The sequence below is a fragment of the Neodiprion lecontei genome, chromosome 4, assembly GCF_021901455.1.
Source record: "Neodiprion lecontei isolate iyNeoLeco1 chromosome 4, iyNeoLeco1.1, whole genome shotgun sequence".
In the NCBI taxonomy this organism is placed as follows: domain Eukaryota; kingdom Metazoa; phylum Arthropoda; class Insecta; order Hymenoptera; family Diprionidae; genus Neodiprion; species Neodiprion lecontei.
The window spans coordinates 6604417-6621557 of NC_060263.1; the positions used below are offsets into that span (position 1 = coordinate 6604417).

Genomic DNA, 17141 nt, shown 5'->3' on the forward strand with positions numbered 1-17141 from the left:
AAAATTATACCTTATTCGCTTCATGCAAAGTTAACACAGATCCACAGCTAATCTTTTCTTATATCTGTATAGTGAAATGGTGACACGATGTTTTATTTAACAATGACAGATGACGCTGACTAGATGCATGTTTACATGGGATTGAAATTCGTATTGTTGCAAAACGATACATTTATAAAGAAAACTGTAATTTTACAAGTTCAGTGTTGTTTGAAAATAAAACATAATCATATTTTCGAGACTTAGCTCCAGCTGCAAAATCATTCGAAAACTGTGAAACCATGATTTTTGTATCAACATTTTATGACACCAGTGCTACTATCTTTCTATTCTTAGTCTACTATCTACTATTTTAAATGCGTTGCATGCAGCGAATATGAATAAAGCCTATGCCGCATATTTCGGAGACTCAACTCTTGCAAGGTCATTCTACAACTGTGAAACCATGATTTTTGCATCAATATTGTATGACATGCACGCTACTACCGTCACAATCATATTTCCTACTAGTATTTTAAAGGTATTGCATGCAAATGGAAATGAAACTCTAAATTCAGTAAACAGTAGCATTACAATTTTTTTATCGGCAATAATGATCTGAAATTTATTATACATACATATAAAATATTCGAAGACTACGATTGTTAGTATTTTTATTTGTGACGCAAAAGGTCATACTACATTTACTGACACTTTGCCAGAGCTTACAGTCTATGGCTCCACTAATTTTCTAGTTATGATTAATTACTGCAAGAGCTGATCCAAGAGCTGCATCTCCCGATTGTCCTATTTCCAATGGTAACTGATACCATCGCAGCACTTCCTTCTGCAAGACTAAATTCCGAACCAAACCTGATCCATTACCAACAATTTGCTGTATTCCAGCCTTTTGCAATACTTCCTGCGGCATCATACTAGAGAAATGAGAAAAAATGAACCTTCAAAAATCAAACTAAAGCCCAGACACAAGAAAATTTCAATCAAGTTCATCGACGAACATTCAATACTGATTGAAGATAACTTTTTAATGAGTTTGTTCAAGTAGTTACTCACTTATGAAGATTTTTTATTACCCCAGAACAAAGAGCACGGAATATCTGGCCAAGTTGTAAGGTGTCTAGTGTTATTTGAGACACGCTAGCCGTATGTTCGGGAGCATGGCGTTCACCGAGCAAAGTAGGCACAATTTCCAAATCAGAAATAGCCGTATCCTCTTGCCCTAAAGCTATTAACTTTTCCCAAACCTTAGCTGAATGACAAATTGAACGTAAATTAATATATTTTTGATGCATACTCCACATTCCTTACTTTATTAAATATACCTACATTGAGGTATTGAGAAGCCTAAATCCATGCTCCATTGTTGTAAAGCTCTGACAAACGTAGCTAAAGAATTGCCTCCATTCAAAGATGCAGCTACTGCCAAGTACCTCCCCTCGAAATATGGAAAATGTTGAATTTTTGCTACAAATTTATACAGTTGTATTGACTTGTTGAAATCCCAAACTTAAGAAAGATATCGACCTATCCAAATGTTTGATCCATCGAGGATTAGATATACTTTCCTAGCCTTTTGCATTCGCAGTAATTACCTGTTTCACCTGACTGTTTCGGACTGAAAAACGGATCAACATAGGCAAGTTGCGCTGAAGTGGAAATGTTCAATACCGCATCTGTCGGATCTTTTAATAAGGCGTAAACAGAGCACTGCAGGTCACCTAAAGCAACACCTACGAAAAGATTCGATAAATTACTTCAAATTTCAAGCGAGTAAAGTCCTTATTAACGAACAATAAGTCAGTGACGATACTGTACCTACTGGTGTACCAGCAGGAATTCCGAACCACGTTTGCTCCAGACAGCCAGCCGCTTGTCCGGGCTGCAAAATTTTACTTGGTAAAATGTGTGTAGGAAATTCATGTTGCGACAAGACGTCTATTTCCCAACGTGACTCTGTTGTTAAGAAATATCCCCAGCTCGCTGCATTTTGTGTACTGATCGTTACTTCGCTATGACCGCAAAGCAGAGCCACCAGCAAATCTTGAACCGTACCACATCTATTGTATTTGCTCAGCTTTTCATGTCTACAAGACGGGAGAAATTTTTTTTTTTTCTTACTGCGGTCAAATAAACTCGCTGTTAAATAAATTTAAACGACATTCTTGTTGATACATATACTTAAAGATTTATGTAGACAATGAATACATACTAACTTGTATTTAGCAAACCAGAATATAGTAGCACAACCATAACCAGAGTGGGTAGTTAGGTGACTTTTTGATGCTGGCAAAGATGCCAGAAATTTTGGATCGCAGCGTGAATCTTGCCAAGTGTAAAGTGGCGATACTTTTTCTCGAGAAATTTCCAACTTAAATACCCCATCGTGTTCCTTATCATCTTCCTCCGACGAATATTTCCAAAAAGTCACACCGTGCATTTGTCCACAAATTCCGATATTAACCACCTATGCAATAGGTTTTAAGTTAATATTTCTTCTGTTGTTTACTATGTATTAGCATCAACATAACTGTTCTTATCTATTCCTAAACATTGGTTCAGCAATACCTGGCGAAGCAAATCTTTTGGAATGCGTGATACACAGCTGTGGACTGCGGATAGGATTTTTGGTACATCCTGCTTGTTTCCTTCCACACCCAGATCACTAGGCACATTAGCCTGCGTATCCTTGGACTGCTTGCTAACAATCTGTTTAGTCTCAGTTGACACGACGACTACTTTAACCGAAGTTGTACCGAGATCTATGCCTAATGCTAGTTTTTGTGAATGTGCCATGATCGTCAGCTGCGAATATACCAAAGGACTCCTCAAAGAACTACTTGTAAAGTGAAGAGAAGAGAAGCGTTCCAAAGTAGCAGTAAGAGTAAACTGTTTATAACCAGATTGCGTAAACTTTTTCTCAAAGCACATAAACCTTTCAGTCAGAGCTGGAAGAATTCAGAATAAGATAAATATGCGAGTTGAAAAACATACTGTGCTAAAAACTCAGCTTCTAATCGTCTACTCATTTTGAAATTGATCCAGTGATTTTACTAAATACTAGCCGAACACGTGTAAAATGTATTTATTATTACATATGCATTAATTTCAAACCGCCACAAATACACTAGAAGTGGAAATAAACGAATCTCAAGTATTTTTAGATCGTAAGAAAAGGCTACAACCATCTTGGCGGCAGAATCTTTCATGCCCAGCATTAGCAAATGGTGAACTTGAAGTTATAGCAAGATGTACTTACAAACAATAAGATTTGAAGCGATGTAAATAATGTACTAATTGCAAAACGTTATGAAAATACTCCAAGTAGAACGAACGGGGTTCAAACAAGGTAAGATTTTGTTATGACATTATCTTCATCGAAGTACAGTATCGTAAAGTGTGGAATAATAAACTGCTTTTTTTTCTGCATTTAAGTCTTACTTTCTTTTAGCCGCCAGGGTATATCGAACCTGGTACGAGGTGACAAGTGTATTAAATTGAGTCAACTCTTCAATGATTGCAGGAGGACTGTGGGTAACTGGCTCAGGCACTATATTAATTGTTGATCACAGCTGTTGTTTTACGTGAACCAAAGGGTTGTCTAACAAGCAAGCGTGTACACAATGCCTGATAACCATGTTGACTGCGAGATAAAATAGAACATCCATCAATACTCTAAAATTAAAAACCAGACAGGGTTTAAAGGTGAGAAAGAGAGAAAAAAGAAGAAATCGAATAAATATTTTTTGTGGTATTTTCACGAATTATTTTTATTTAATACATCTTAATACAGGAATGCAAATAATTGTACAAATTTGTGTAAGGCAAAGTGTAGCTAAATACCTGTGTGATTTAACTAGTTTTTTAGCATAATTATCGCAGGTACTCAATCAAAGCATGCATTCTTCACCTTTTACATAAGCAAAGAAACACTTGGGCCTATGTTCAGAAACCCTTTTTCTAAGATTAGGACTAGTTTCAATCATTCTCTCATCCTCTTTTTCCTTAACCGCAAGTTTTACCCTGGAAATCAGGTTTAACAACACTATTGTAGCGATGTGTTTTCTTTTGAAACGGTACAAATCAGTTTCAAATCCCCCCAAATTGAACCATACTTTTCAATATATCGCACGGAAGAAAAAAACCTTAGTCGCTACCAATAGTGTAATATCTCTTGCTTACTGTTTAATTTTATTTGTATTTTTCTCCTACCAAACACATGATTAACAAGCCAATGCATTGACCATGACGACCAATGAGGCATGACGCAAATCAAGCGGTAATGAAAAAAGCGCCCTGATTTTAGTCCAGCCAACTATTCATAAATGAGATTAGTGACAGAATGAGCTACTTTTATCAGCCAAACTAATTGATGCAAATCAAAATTTCGTGCTTGTAGAAGAAAATTGGATTGATTTTCTGTTATCGATAAGGGACTGTAAAGAGAAGGGGACTAAATCGACTAACACCATTTCCCAGATTAGTTAAAAAAAACTTCTCTCCTGACAAATCGAGTGAAATTTATTTCTAGTATTTGAAAACACCATAAAATTAAAAAATCCTAAGGTTTAAATAGAACATATTTCATATTCTTATGATGAGTGAAATAAATTTAATTTACATCTATGAGTTGGAAGTTAATTTATTCTACATACGGAATTCAGCTCAATGAGCAACTGTTACCCAGTTGAAATTTTACATCGCATCTTTTTTTTGCAACTCAGATAATCGAACATTTGTTGTAATATATATTATTCAGCTTGAACACAACTACAAATATGATATTGTAAGGTTGCATGGATTTCGAAAGTTTCAGAATTCCATTTTTTTTTTTTGCTCTTATCTCAAAACTTTTTTTTTCGACTTCTTCCCTTCTTCTGTACACTCCTTTAGTTAAAATGTAAATATTGATATGTTGGTAGTCATTGCAGAGGTAAATTTCGTTCTTGACAAGAACATTTGAACACGAATTTTATAGAAATTACTAGTGTAATCAAATTTGTGTATTAGCTGCACAGTCTCCACATTTGTTAATGAGCTCGTGGCAATGTCATGAAATTGTTTTACATGTATAAAGTAGACAATGTTATGTGTATGGGAATTTTTTTATTTGAACTGAGATAAACCAAACAAGCAATCCATGTTACGTTATCACGACAAAATTTGTGACAAAATCTTTGATATCCACATCAAAGCAAAACTTTAGAGAACACCAATAACTGTATTGAATTTGTACCTCGGTTTCACTTTTGATAAAATTTCGATAGAACCATTCAAAGATAATAAATCAAACGCTGGTAGGATGTTCAGATGAAGATAAGTTATACGTACATATATACAACACCAGTTAATTGTCAAAGTTATGTAAGTAATAGTCAATGTAATGATGAAAATATGCAATTAAAATTGAAGGAACTCGATTGTTTGCAAAGAATATAGATTGAGGATCATTTGGCAATCTAGTTTTTGTTTTTAAATTAATTTTTGGTATAATTTGAATTCAGACATTGTTTATGTCAAACTGATGTGTTTTATGTTATGAGAGCCAATGAGGGAAATTATGTAAGACAGCAAACGGGTAAAATAAATTAATACATACTATTGCTCTAACTTGGACGATTCGTGTGCACCGTAGATTAACCGAGCATAATGCGGATGTGACACGATAAATACACGCTTTCACGCATCAAGATGACAAGCCTACCCCGGAGCTTCGCGTCGGCAAATCTTCGCCGACGAAGATTGATTCTGGACCATTCTGCGGCGATAAAATGGTGGCTTATCGGTGATGAACATCGTAATACCAAGTATCTACAAGAATATACGCATACAATTACTTCGTTGTCGCATCGTACGGTAATAATTATTTTGAGCATATCACGATTAAAACGCGACTCATTAAACTCTCTCTCCCCGAATGTATAATAATAGACGATCCAAATATATACATGTTGGCTAATGGTTTCAGTATTGTGTCGTTGTATAACCCGTATAACCCAACCAAAATCCATACCTTTATCGCCGATGCGATAAGTTTGTTTCTTTTTCTCTTACGTTCCGAATCAATGATAGAAAAGTAATTTTTCTTGCAACTTCAATAAATACCTATCTCTCATCAACGGTTAATCATGAGACACAAGATTGAAAGTCCGTTCAGTATTTGAGTTTTCGAATTATTCGAAAAGACCAGTAATCTGTATTACCGACAGCTCAAAATTCGCCCAAGTTTATACATTGCGCATGATCCAGAAAATGAAACAAGTGTAATGGACGACAGGCGCCGGTTTCATGGAAAAACTGTTGAAAAAAACTTAAATTTTTAATACACATTTTGGATACAACGAATGTATAATTAAATTGCAATTATACATAATTATTGGCCATATCTTACTAATTTAAAACTGCTCGCCAACGTTGATTTTGCGGTTTTACAGGTTATAAAAGTAACTGCATGTATCCTACTTTTTATTTCATTGATCATTTTTCTATTTCAACGTTAAGATTCAGGTTTATCAATTCAATTACTAGTACTGACAATGATTCGTGGTCACAGAAACTCGAAATCGACACGTTATTTTTCTTTGCTTTTTAAAGAATAAATTAATCAAAACACTTTCATTGATACACCCTTGATTGAATGTTTATCCTGAAAAAAAGTTATCACTCGGATGGGGTTTGATTTCAGACAAAAGCGGACTGTCTCAAAGAAAGGCCAAACCAATTGGATGACGGTATAAGAGATTACAAGAAATCTGGAACAAGAGGATTAATTCTTAAACATTGAACGATGTCTGGTATAGGAGGTAAAGTAGTCCCGAAATTTCGCGACGTGTTTCGAATTCCGGACAAAGAGGTACTGCACTGGTTCCCTGGGCACATGGGCAAAGGCCTAAAGCAAATGCAGAAGCAATTGGCAATGGTTGATTGTGTAATAGAAGTACACGACGCTCGGATACCGATATCGGGAAGAAACCCAAACTTTAGACATACGGTTACCGGTTTGAAGCCGCATATATTTGTTTTAAACAAAAAAGACTTGGCTGATAGTAGCTACCAAGATGCAGCGACAAATTATCTGCAGCAAGAGGGATTCACTAATATAATTTACACTAACTTTAAAGACCAAAAATGTGAGGGATTGAAAAAAATTTTACCTTTGGCAACAAGTTTGATAAAAGATTCAAATCGCTACAATCGAACAAACAAAGAAGATTATGCATTAATGGTTATTGGTGTGCCAAATGTGGGAAAGTCGTCACTGATTAACCGCCTGAGAAACAGATACCTCCGTAAATCGAACGCTACTAGTGTTGGTGCAATAGCCGGTATAACTCGATCGGTATTGACAAAAATTAGAATTAGCAATAATCCATCCGTATTTCTATTAGATACACCTGGCGTTTTAACACCTAATGTGCCGAATGCAGAAGCTGGTTTGAAATTGGGTTTAGTGAGCTGTTTGCAGGATCACTTAGTCGGACCAGAAATAATGGCTGATTATTTACTATACTGGTTGAATAAACAAAACAAATTCGACTATGTTGAAAAATTAGGGATACCAGAACCATGCGATAACATAATGGAAGTCCTTTTATTAACTGCAACAAAATTAGGAAAAAAGAAAAAATTTAAAAACTGGGATGGTCAGATTCTTATAAAACCTGACACACATGCAGCTGCTGAATATTTTTTAAAAACGTTCAGAATCGGCGAACTTGGTCCTATATGCTTAGATGCAGATCTCCTTACAAATTCAGAGTCACAGAACTTAGTAAATTCTACAGGAATACCATAAAAATACCATAGTACCTTGAATATGCAAGAAATTCAGTTACGAACATAGAGCCTTACAGAAAATGAGGAAAGTACTCCATTGTGTTGAAGTTTCGCTGCCCATATATCTTGCAAACACTGTCTCTTACAACAAAACTACTCGGATCAGGAAATAAATGTGAGAACCGTAAATCCGAGTTGTTTTCCCCCTAGACAATCACTTCAGCGAGAACTTTTCGTCAAACGACAGTTGACTTCGGCGCCATAAATATTTCAGGCTCGGCTAGGTGTAAAAAATCGCGAATGAATCTGCTAATGACAAAACTTTTTATTTCTATTTCCTTAATCAATGAGGCGAAACAAAGTTATTCGATTCGTATGTAATTAATAAACGCACCTCTATCATATTGAATCAATGACAGGCAATAGATAGGGTCTGACAATAAATCATGGCTTTCATAATGAGAAATAAATTCATAAATCTTGAAGCCTAAGTGTAACATAATTACTTTTTAAGTGGGTCTTTCCTCATGTTGTGTACATAATGTAAATAAATGAATCTTCACGCCACAAAAATATCCCATTCTTGTTCTCCATTTGTTGCTCTGCAGTAGAGACAATCTCAAAATTCTTCGTGAACTATTTCTTTGCTTCAATTTTTAATCTTGTAATACCTATAAGCAATGTGCTCTAGTACTTGAAACTGATGTTGTTAGTAAAATCATTCCGCCGCATTACTCTACAATACTGAAGTTGGTACCGTTAATCAGAAGAAATATTTTATACAGTCTCACTATTCAAAATATGGTTGTATTTTCGTACATTGAACGTACTTTAGACAATTCTGGTAGCTAAACAACGTCTTTTCTTAAAACTGCATCGTTATATTAAGTCACAAGAAAAACTATCTTCTTTAGATAACTTACGAGAAAGGAAAATTCCGAGAGACGGACAACATTGTAAAAAAGTCTTAAAAAATTACTTAAAAATCTGTGCTCAACGCTGAATCTTTTGACAGAATTGATAATTTTCGGAACGTTAAAACACGGTGTTTTGTTTATTCAATATGTTTAAAGTACCTAAGAAAAAATCGCCACACGATTGGCGAATGATGGGAACGAAGAATAAGATTTCTGAAATTTAAAAAAAAAATGACAATTTCTAGGTAGGTTTGAATAATCATAAAAAATTAACGGTTGCAGGAAAAAAAAATTAACAAAAATTCAGGACTGCTTTTTTGAGACCGTAGAATCGTGCAAAATAATCCTAAAGCAAATCAAAACACATATATTGGTTATTTCAAATTCGATCGCACCCGCGACAATATCGCGATTAGAGTCCTCATTCAAACGGCTACTCCTCCCGGTTTCCCCCTCCAGAAATACGGTTTTAACGTTATTCCGTGTGCCATTCAGCAGCATTTCGACTTTCTCTTTACAACGGTGTGTTCTATTCACCAGGTACCGTCACTCCGGGTGCTCACAGTGGAGAGAACACCAGAGAATATTCGCGATTCTGCGAATATTTTGTTAACTCAGAAACGACGATTTGCTTACGTTATCTGCCCACCATAAGCGTTTTAATAATTTCTTATACATTATATTATCGTTTGTATTCTAGTCACAATGCTTGCGAGAGTTTCGTTTTATCCAACGCTAGTTTATAATGTGGTGATGGAAAAAATTACCTCGCGGCGATGGTACGACCGTATAGATGAAACCGTAATTTTGGGAGCTTTACCTTTTCGCGGAATGACCAAACAGGTAAATAATATTTATTTTAAAAACACTCTTGATGTTTCGTTTAATTAGATCGCCATGCTTCGCGGCGTTGATAGTACTATCAAATTGCGTGAGAAAATTTTTAAACATTCAAATGTCACGCGTTCCTGATATTCGCGCGCGAGTTTAACTACCTCGACTTCTGTTGCTTCACGAAAAAAAAAAAAACAATTCGAAACCAACATTAACTTGTACCCGTATTACTCGACATTGACAATATTTAGTGTGTTTAATATTACGAGCGAAATAAATGAAATAAAAAAAAAAAAAAACAATAATCAAATTTTCAGCTTGTGAATGAGGAAAATGTGAAGGGAGTTGTGTCCATGAACGAAGACTACGAACTTTGGCTATTTTCGAATCATAAAGAGGTACCCCTCCTCTATATTATCATTACAATAACTCTTATGTAATATATGTTAACACGGCATTACGACTCTGGATTTGTAACATCCGCATTCTGTATCAGTCCCTGTTTCCGATGACAGTCAAAAACACTTCAGTATACAATAAGGATTCAAATATTTATAGCCTGTTAACAGTTGGTTCGTCAAGACAGTTTAAATTAGTCAGACAGAGAATTAGCTTTATGAGAAAAATTATTTAACTTGTTCCACATTTAAACCAGTGACGTAAATTGCAGATAAAATGTTCATAGCCAACAAATTTGTTATTTCAGGAATGGGAAAAGCATAACGTGGAGTTTTTACAATTATCAACAACAGATATATTCGAATCGCCTTGCCAGGAAAAATTAAAAAGTGGGGTGAATTTTATCAATAAATTCCGATCGCCTTCACATAAAATTATCGAAGGAGCACAAATCGCTGCGGATTCCCGTTCAAAGCCTTTAGACACGGTTTACGTTCACTGTAAAGCAGGAAGAACCCGAAGTGCTACGCTAGTTGGATGCTACTTAATGATGGTATTAAGACTTTCTTACCAAACTTTGATAGTTTTCATTGAAAGAAATGTATGGAATAGATCTCAGGTAACGACTAACAATAAACGAGGCAAAACTCGTGTTTCAGAAAAATGGATGGACACCAGAAGAAGCAGTTTCTTTCATGAGAAGCAAAAGACAGCATATACTACTTCACAGAGTCCAATGGGATGCTTTGAGAACATTTTATGAAACGAATGTAGGGATATCCACGTCGTGACATTGAACCAGTTCATTAAAGATAATAATATTTCTTTGTTATTTATTTCCTCAGAGCTAATATTGAAAAGTTGTTACGACTCATCAATACTTCAATAGATTCAAAAAAACAACTTTGCAATTTCTAAAATTTTTATTTCTATCAAGCGTCTCGATGACCTTGAAAAATATTGAATACCTATACAATGTCCGTGTACATGTATATATAATGTACAAGTCGTGCATATGATTCAAGCGAGAACATTTACAGAGTACAACAAAGATGCAAATTTCACCTGGAAACCAAGTTTATAAATATATCATTTTGTTTGATGTCTTGATTTTTTTACATGCAGCGCAGCAAACTTTGTTGCTTCTATAACAGCTCTTTCAACTAAACCTTTCAGCTCAAGATCTGATACTCTCTTGCTTTTCATATGCTGAATCAAGAGTGGATCTTGACCTTTCGGGGAACTTCCGTGCGCCTTAAAGATCGGTAGTACAGTTTGCATCCACAACTGTGCGTTAAACTCACTGGATGCCATTTCCTGTATGAAAAGAAATAATATGTATTTGGAGGACGTTCGCTTAGGTGTTAGAATCGAGTCGACAATAAATTCCAGTAAACTTCACTCTATTTGAAATTGTACTTGGATTAAAACTATGTGTAAAATTTTGAACTCTAATACAAGAGCCTACCTTAGGTACGCTACATCTTGCTTTAACCATTTCTTTGTTATGTGCAATAACAAGCGTAGGAGTGTTGGAACAAAATTTTGTTACTTTTTGCAACGAAACACTTTCGAGCGCCACATTAACCGGTTGAAAACAATGAACTACAAATGGCAATGTGCACGATTGTACGATGCTTTTCAATTCATTTTCTATAGATTCTCTGAAAATGATAATCGTTATGAATTGAAAAATTTCCTGACAGTAAATCGGAGTACAATACAAACTGTATACTTTCAACTTGACACATACTTCATCGCACTACGTTCTTGAGACTTTGAATTTCGCGCCAGCATTTCCAATCTCGAAACACATTCGTGCTTGATAGAATAAGGTAACGGAATTCGTTCAGTTCTATCCATCAATTGCCGTTTTATGTCTTGAACTCTAGTGTCAAGAAGATTAAACTGAGCATTTCCCGTATTTATATCTTCCTCTAATAGAATTATTTGCTGCTTAACATTTTCCCCAGCTTGTCTTGCTAGTCTAGCTATTGGCCCAGCAATTGCCCTTATGCTTTGGCTACCAGTTCCCAAAGATTTCACTTTCAAAATACAAAGATGTTCCAGCGCTCCTGTGTTCTGAACATGCGTTCCGCAACAAGCTTCACTGGTGTATGGTAATGGTGGGAAGAAAAATAGTATCATGACACAAAGGATTGGAGAGAAAGTTAAAAATTAACATAAAAAAGTATTACATTGATTGTAAATCCTGGCCGATAATTTCGACGATTCTGATTCCCGTATCTGGGTATACTTCTCCAGGCACTAACGTGATGTTTTCCTCTGATGTCAAACCTAGTGCATCGATAGTTCTAGTTTTAACAGCAACATCCGCGTTTATACTTTTGTTGATAAGCGTTTCAACAGTTTCGATATCTTTAGGCGACAATTTTTCCCCAAACACGCTAAACTGTAAATCTAAACTGTCTTTTGCAACATTACTGCCACGTTGGCCTGTTGCTGGCAAAATTTTGTGTAGCGCTGCATTGATTAAATGTGTCGACGTGTGATGCCGCATTAACCCCAACCGTGTCTTTTCATTTATTGTCGCCACGCATTCATCTCCAACATGTAATTCGGCTTCCGGTTTTCTACAAAGAAAGTAGTTGATCACACTTGTGGCATGCAATAAATTACACCAAAATCGAGTTTTGTCCTTTTTAAAACGTGATGAACAAGAAAAAATGATCAATATACGAATTACACTTACATTCCGTCTTGGACTATAAACTTCCCAATGTGAAAAACGTAGTTGCATATTTTTCTCACCTCCTTGACGTCAAAAATTACATTTTTCACTTGTATTTGTCCTACATCCGAACCCTGACCTCCTTCAGGAGAATAAAACGGTGTTTTATCTAATATCAACCCAACTGTTGCATTCGCATCAATAATCGAGTCAATTTCCACAATATTACCGCTATGCATAACCGTCGCTTCAATAATTGATTGACTGTCATCAATGACGTGCGATTGTGTTTCGGATATCAATTTACCTGTTGATAATAGAACGAAATTTATTGACAAGACTTTAGACGACATCGTACTTGGTTTACTAATCGCAATCATGAGTTATTTATGATTACACATAACTCACCACCCACAATCATTCCTAATAATTTACAATTGACTGGAGGAAAGTAATACACCTTATCCGTTACAGTGTAACTGTACTTGGCACTGTCGTCTGTCGTTGGTACATTTTTTTTTTCCAGTAGTTGTAGAGATTCTTGTGATACAATTTCCTCATCCACTTTACCAAAATGCATCTTAGATCTTTGCCTAGCATTATTCAATTCGTTGTAGAATTCATTTTTGTCAAATGACAGGGATTCTACTTTGGCCAATTCCGATATCGTATCCGGATCCAAGCCATAAGTATCGTACATCTTGAACGCAATATCCGGTGGCAGAACCCGCGGAAATTTATCATTCGAAGCACTGAAACAATGTGGGTTACAATGCTTCTTGAAAATACGCGACAGAACTGATTTATAATTATGAATATCTGAATTTAACATTACAATCAACTCACAGAATGAATAAGCTGGATTGTAAATCCTTGTAAGCAGCAGCTAAACCTGGAGCAGTAGTATTGCTTACTGATGCGAGCGCAGACCTAGTTTTAATTATTCTTTTCCATTCGGTTCCAGCTGTGTCCCTCAATGACTTCAACAAGTCTTCTTCGTACGCTATAAGTTTTTGGACCTGGTCATAGTCGATTGTCCTTTGTTAAAATTCAGCATGTAAATAAACGTTTCTCAAACCCTCTGGTATATACTTATTCATGCAAATCACCTGTTTTAAATTTTTCTGTATCTCTGGATATACGTTCCCCAGATTGTCAGCTACACGAAAAGACAATTCGTGAAGTAGCCCACTTTGCTGAAATACCTTTTCCCCGACATCCACAGCTTTTCTCAATACCTTCCTCAACTTGTGACTTCGAGAAAAAGAAAATTATGGATCACTGAATAGAAAAAAAAAAATCCTTTTCATCGAAACATACTTCTGATCAGGCAACATCCCGTCAGCTAGCGCAATCGTAACCATTCTCGCATGGTCAGCCAGAGTTCTGTAGGCAGTATCAATTCCATTTTTGTCTGCAGACATAAACCTGCCCTGATACTCAGGAGCATTCGTTTTTTTCTTAATAGTATCGAACAGCGGTTGAAAAAGATCCGTGTCATAGTTTGATCTCTTTCCTTGCAAGACAGCGACTAGTCTTTCAAAACCCATTCCAGTATCGATATGCTTTTTTGGTAGAGGAACAATCGGGCCGTCTGAAAGTCTGTACCATATCTTTGTTAGTTAAATGAAATCGATAAAGAATGGAAGATAGATGCATCAAATGATATTTTAGTTGGAAGTTTCCCAAGAACTTTGTCGAATCACCTCTGATACTCGATGAATACTATATTCCACAACTCTGTGAGATCGGCATGACCTCTGTTGACTCTGGAAGCCTGATTACTTGTCTGCATTGTGTGATCTATGTGTATTTCAGTACAAGGACCACAAGGGCCGGTCGTTCCCATTTCCCAAAAGTTATCCTGCGATCCAAAAGGAAGAATGCGATCCTGTGATACGCCAAGCCGTAACCATATATCTTTACATTCCAAATCTGGCTTTAAACCCATTTTCTCATCACCCGCGAAGTAAGTTACGTAAAGCCGATTTTCATTTATCCCATAAGGTCCTGTTAACAATTTCCAAGCAAACTCGCACGCTTCTTCCTGAAATATTCACAACTATTGATTGATGTACGTGAGCTTCTACTCATCATTTCTTTCCATCTTCTCTTTTGCAATACATCTAGCACATAGATTGCATTCATTTATTTTTTGTATAGCAAGCAATTCAATTACTTTGAAGTAATCTCCAAACGACCAGTTTCCCAGCATCTCGAAAAAGGTATGATGATAAGTATCTTGGCCAACGGCGTCTAGATCATTGTGCTTTCCACCGATTCTGATACATTTTTGTGAATTGGCCACCCTTTTCGCCGGAGGATTTAAATGGCCCAAGAAAACACCTTTGAACTAGAATAAACAAGCCTACCAATTATCGAGCAGTGATTATTTGAACAGAAAATTTATGCTCCTGTTAATTACCTGATTCATTCCTGCATTAACGAAGGCAACAGTTGGATCACATAGCGGTAAAACCGGACTTGACCGTATGTATTTGTGATTTAAGTCACGAGTGAAAAAATCAATAAACTCTTTTCGTATAGCATGAGAACTTTTGACGTTCTGTAATTTTTTGCTGTAAAATCTAGCGATCATAGTTTTATTCATTCTTTTCTTTTAGATCGTGAACGTGAGATTAGCCGGTCCTGCCGGAGTGAGGTTATGAATTAATTTCTCTATATATAAATTTGCGAGCAGGTGAAAAACCGTCGACTAACTTTAATCACTTTTTGAATATTTTCACATTGATAATTGCGCTAATTATGTATTACAATGCGATACATAATGTGAGAACTGTGGCAAGAACGTAAAGAAAAACATCATTTTCAAAAATAACAAATCAGTAACCGAGCGTTCATTATCGTAAAATACTGTAAATGCACTTCATGTTACATTATTTCATCAAAACTGTTTACTGACTGTAATTTCGTACATAAATTATCACCTATTAAAATGAACAAAATTATTTGTTCACGCGGTACTTTTATGAAACTGATTCACGAGACAAATTTTTCAAGTGTATGTACGGCGGGCTGCCTGGAGTGAGGCGCTTCAGGTACTCGAATCGGCACGAAGTATTCAAAGAATCGAGAATGGTATACATTGTGCAAAAAAGCTATCGGTCACGAGCAAAAGGCGCGTTCAAACCTGGATGCTAACGAATAATGTGATTCGTTATGAAAAAAATATCTTCTAGGAAGGAGAAGTAAAATTAAAATAAAACATAAATATTGAAATTAGGAGGAATCTATCATATAATTAATCGTGCATGTCAGGAGTCTTTGGAAAAATCCGATCTACGTGTTTTCTAATTCAAAGACGGAACTGTAACTTAATTGCAGTCAACTTATAAATGTATAAATAAAAATCGTAAGAGCAAGTGACATTCGTTTTTGTTCGAATGAAAAAACTGTATCTACAGCAAATATGCTATCCTAGCTTAGACGATTAAGAGCAAAAAAAAATTGTATATCATTGTTCCTGCGAATGATCCTGTTCACATGTGTATTCACTACGATTTCACTACGTAGCAAACCAGTTTGAAGGGTGGATAATATTATTATTGAAATTTATGTAAGAACTACGGATGGACGGTTATTTGTTTATTATTAAGATCTGTATTACTTACACACATTCGTCCAACTCCTTCGCATTCAAAGTATAATAGCAGCTTCGATGAAGAAAACGGAAACACTAATGAAAATAGACGTAATCCCAAGAAAGTATAATTTTTACGTGATACGACGAGCCAAGGTCATTGAATACACGAGTATAATGAAAAACATGAATTTGAATCATTTTCGTATACACCTTACGCATCACGATGTCGGAAATTGAACTAGAACACAATAGAACAAAACAAATGAGCAGCGCACCTATAATAGAAACGATTTAGAACTTGTCTTGAATAACTTTAGAAACAACAATAACGACTGAATAACGCATCAAGCCTTCAGCAATGTTCAATTCGAGCAGTTAAGCGTTAATTATTAGCACTCACAACAACCAAACCAACCGATTATAGTGGTAGATCCATAACTATTTCATGTATCACAGAAACACACCCGTTCAAACGCGCGACAAATACGTCCTAACTTCACGACGCTCGGCACGAACTGAAAAGAACGCAGAAAGAAATGGATGACTCGCGCCACGCTGCCTAGCGGTAAACAAATACACTAGGAACGGCAGAGCATTTTGAAATCGATCGAGTTCGAAGAATTTGGTTTGCTCATACAACTCAACACGCTATATTAGAGATGAATAAATTGATGACATAAAACATAATTAATTACCCGTTGATATGCAACAATTTTGAAATTCGAAATATGAAAATATGAAACAAGCTTCATGCCTTGCACTTACGTTTATTGAGTTGCCATCAATCAGGCGGAAATATTGTCAAGAATCTCAAGAATGCAACTGGTTGATGAATTTTAATGACGATTACCGACGCTACGAATTGATTACTTTTACAGAAACAACTATTACCTCATTTAAAATATAATATTTTTGAATTTTC

General features: G+C 35.8%; 4 protein-coding genes across 13 annotated transcripts; 2 read left to right on the forward strand and 2 right to left on the reverse strand.

Moving 5' to 3' along the window:
• Nucleotides 1–636: 636 nt before the first annotated feature.
• LOC107223636 (sedoheptulokinase) lies at nucleotides 637–5733 on the reverse strand. 7 transcript variants are annotated; one of them, XM_046736276.1, is made up of 10 exons: nucleotides 5597–5733; nucleotides 3841–4020; nucleotides 3439–3672; nucleotides 2566–2945; nucleotides 2214–2464; nucleotides 1816–2084; nucleotides 1593–1730; nucleotides 1327–1464; nucleotides 1054–1249; nucleotides 637–914 (listed from the first exon to the last, which is right to left on the reverse strand). In XM_046736276.1, the coding sequence occupies exons 4-10, from the start codon at nucleotides 2926–2928 to the stop codon at nucleotides 731–733; spliced, it is 1539 nt and encodes a 512-aa protein (XP_046592232.1). In that variant the 5' UTR covers nucleotides 2929–2945; nucleotides 3439–3672; nucleotides 3841–4020; nucleotides 5597–5733; the 3' UTR covers nucleotides 637–730. The 7 variants fall into 7 exon arrangements, with proteins under 7 accessions (XP_046592232.1, XP_015518867.1, XP_015518868.1 ...); XM_015663381.2 differs by lacking the exon at nucleotides 3841–4020 and having other exon boundaries at nucleotides 3439–3640; nucleotides 5597–5729; XM_015663382.2 differs by lacking the exon at nucleotides 3841–4020 and having other exon boundaries at nucleotides 5597–5729.
• Nucleotides 5734–6682: 949 nt separating this feature from the next.
• LOC107223638 (phosphatidylglycerophosphatase and protein-tyrosine phosphatase 1) lies at nucleotides 6683–11025 on the forward strand. The gene is made up of 5 exons (XM_015663385.2): nucleotides 6683–6800; nucleotides 9391–9533; nucleotides 9842–9922; nucleotides 10231–10476; nucleotides 10583–11025. Exons 1-5 carry the CDS (start codon nucleotides 6785–6787, stop codon nucleotides 10712–10714), a joined length of 618 nt encoding a protein of 205 aa, XP_015518871.1. The 5' UTR covers nucleotides 6683–6784; the 3' UTR covers nucleotides 10715–11025.
• On the forward strand, nucleotides 6785–8346 carry LOC107223637 (mitochondrial GTPase 1). Its single transcript, XM_015663384.2, has one exon. It carries the CDS (start codon nucleotides 6785–6787, stop codon nucleotides 7790–7792), a length of 1008 nt encoding a protein of 335 aa, XP_015518870.2. The 3' UTR covers nucleotides 7793–8346.
• Nucleotides 10832–16719, reverse strand: LOC107223643 (alanine--tRNA ligase, mitochondrial). Of its 4 annotated transcripts, none has more exons than XM_046736244.1 (13): nucleotides 16620–16719; nucleotides 16248–16457; nucleotides 14795–14968; nucleotides 14322–14662; nucleotides 13936–14217; nucleotides 13725–13869; nucleotides 13462–13634; nucleotides 13024–13367; nucleotides 12637–12922; nucleotides 12122–12517; nucleotides 11677–12033; nucleotides 11392–11587; nucleotides 10832–11240 (listed from the first exon to the last, which is right to left on the reverse strand). In XM_046736244.1, exons 2-13 carry the CDS (start codon nucleotides 16251–16253, stop codon nucleotides 11013–11015), a joined length of 2928 nt encoding a protein of 975 aa, XP_046592200.1. In that variant the 5' UTR covers nucleotides 16254–16457; nucleotides 16620–16719; the 3' UTR covers nucleotides 10832–11012. The 4 variants fall into 4 exon arrangements, with proteins under 4 accessions (XP_046592200.1, XP_046592199.1, XP_015518880.1 ...); XM_046736243.1 differs by having other exon boundaries at nucleotides 16635–16705; XM_015663394.2 differs by lacking the exons at nucleotides 16248–16457; nucleotides 16620–16719 and adding an exon at nucleotides 15041–15662.
• Between the last annotated feature and the right edge of the window lie 422 nt (nucleotides 16720–17141).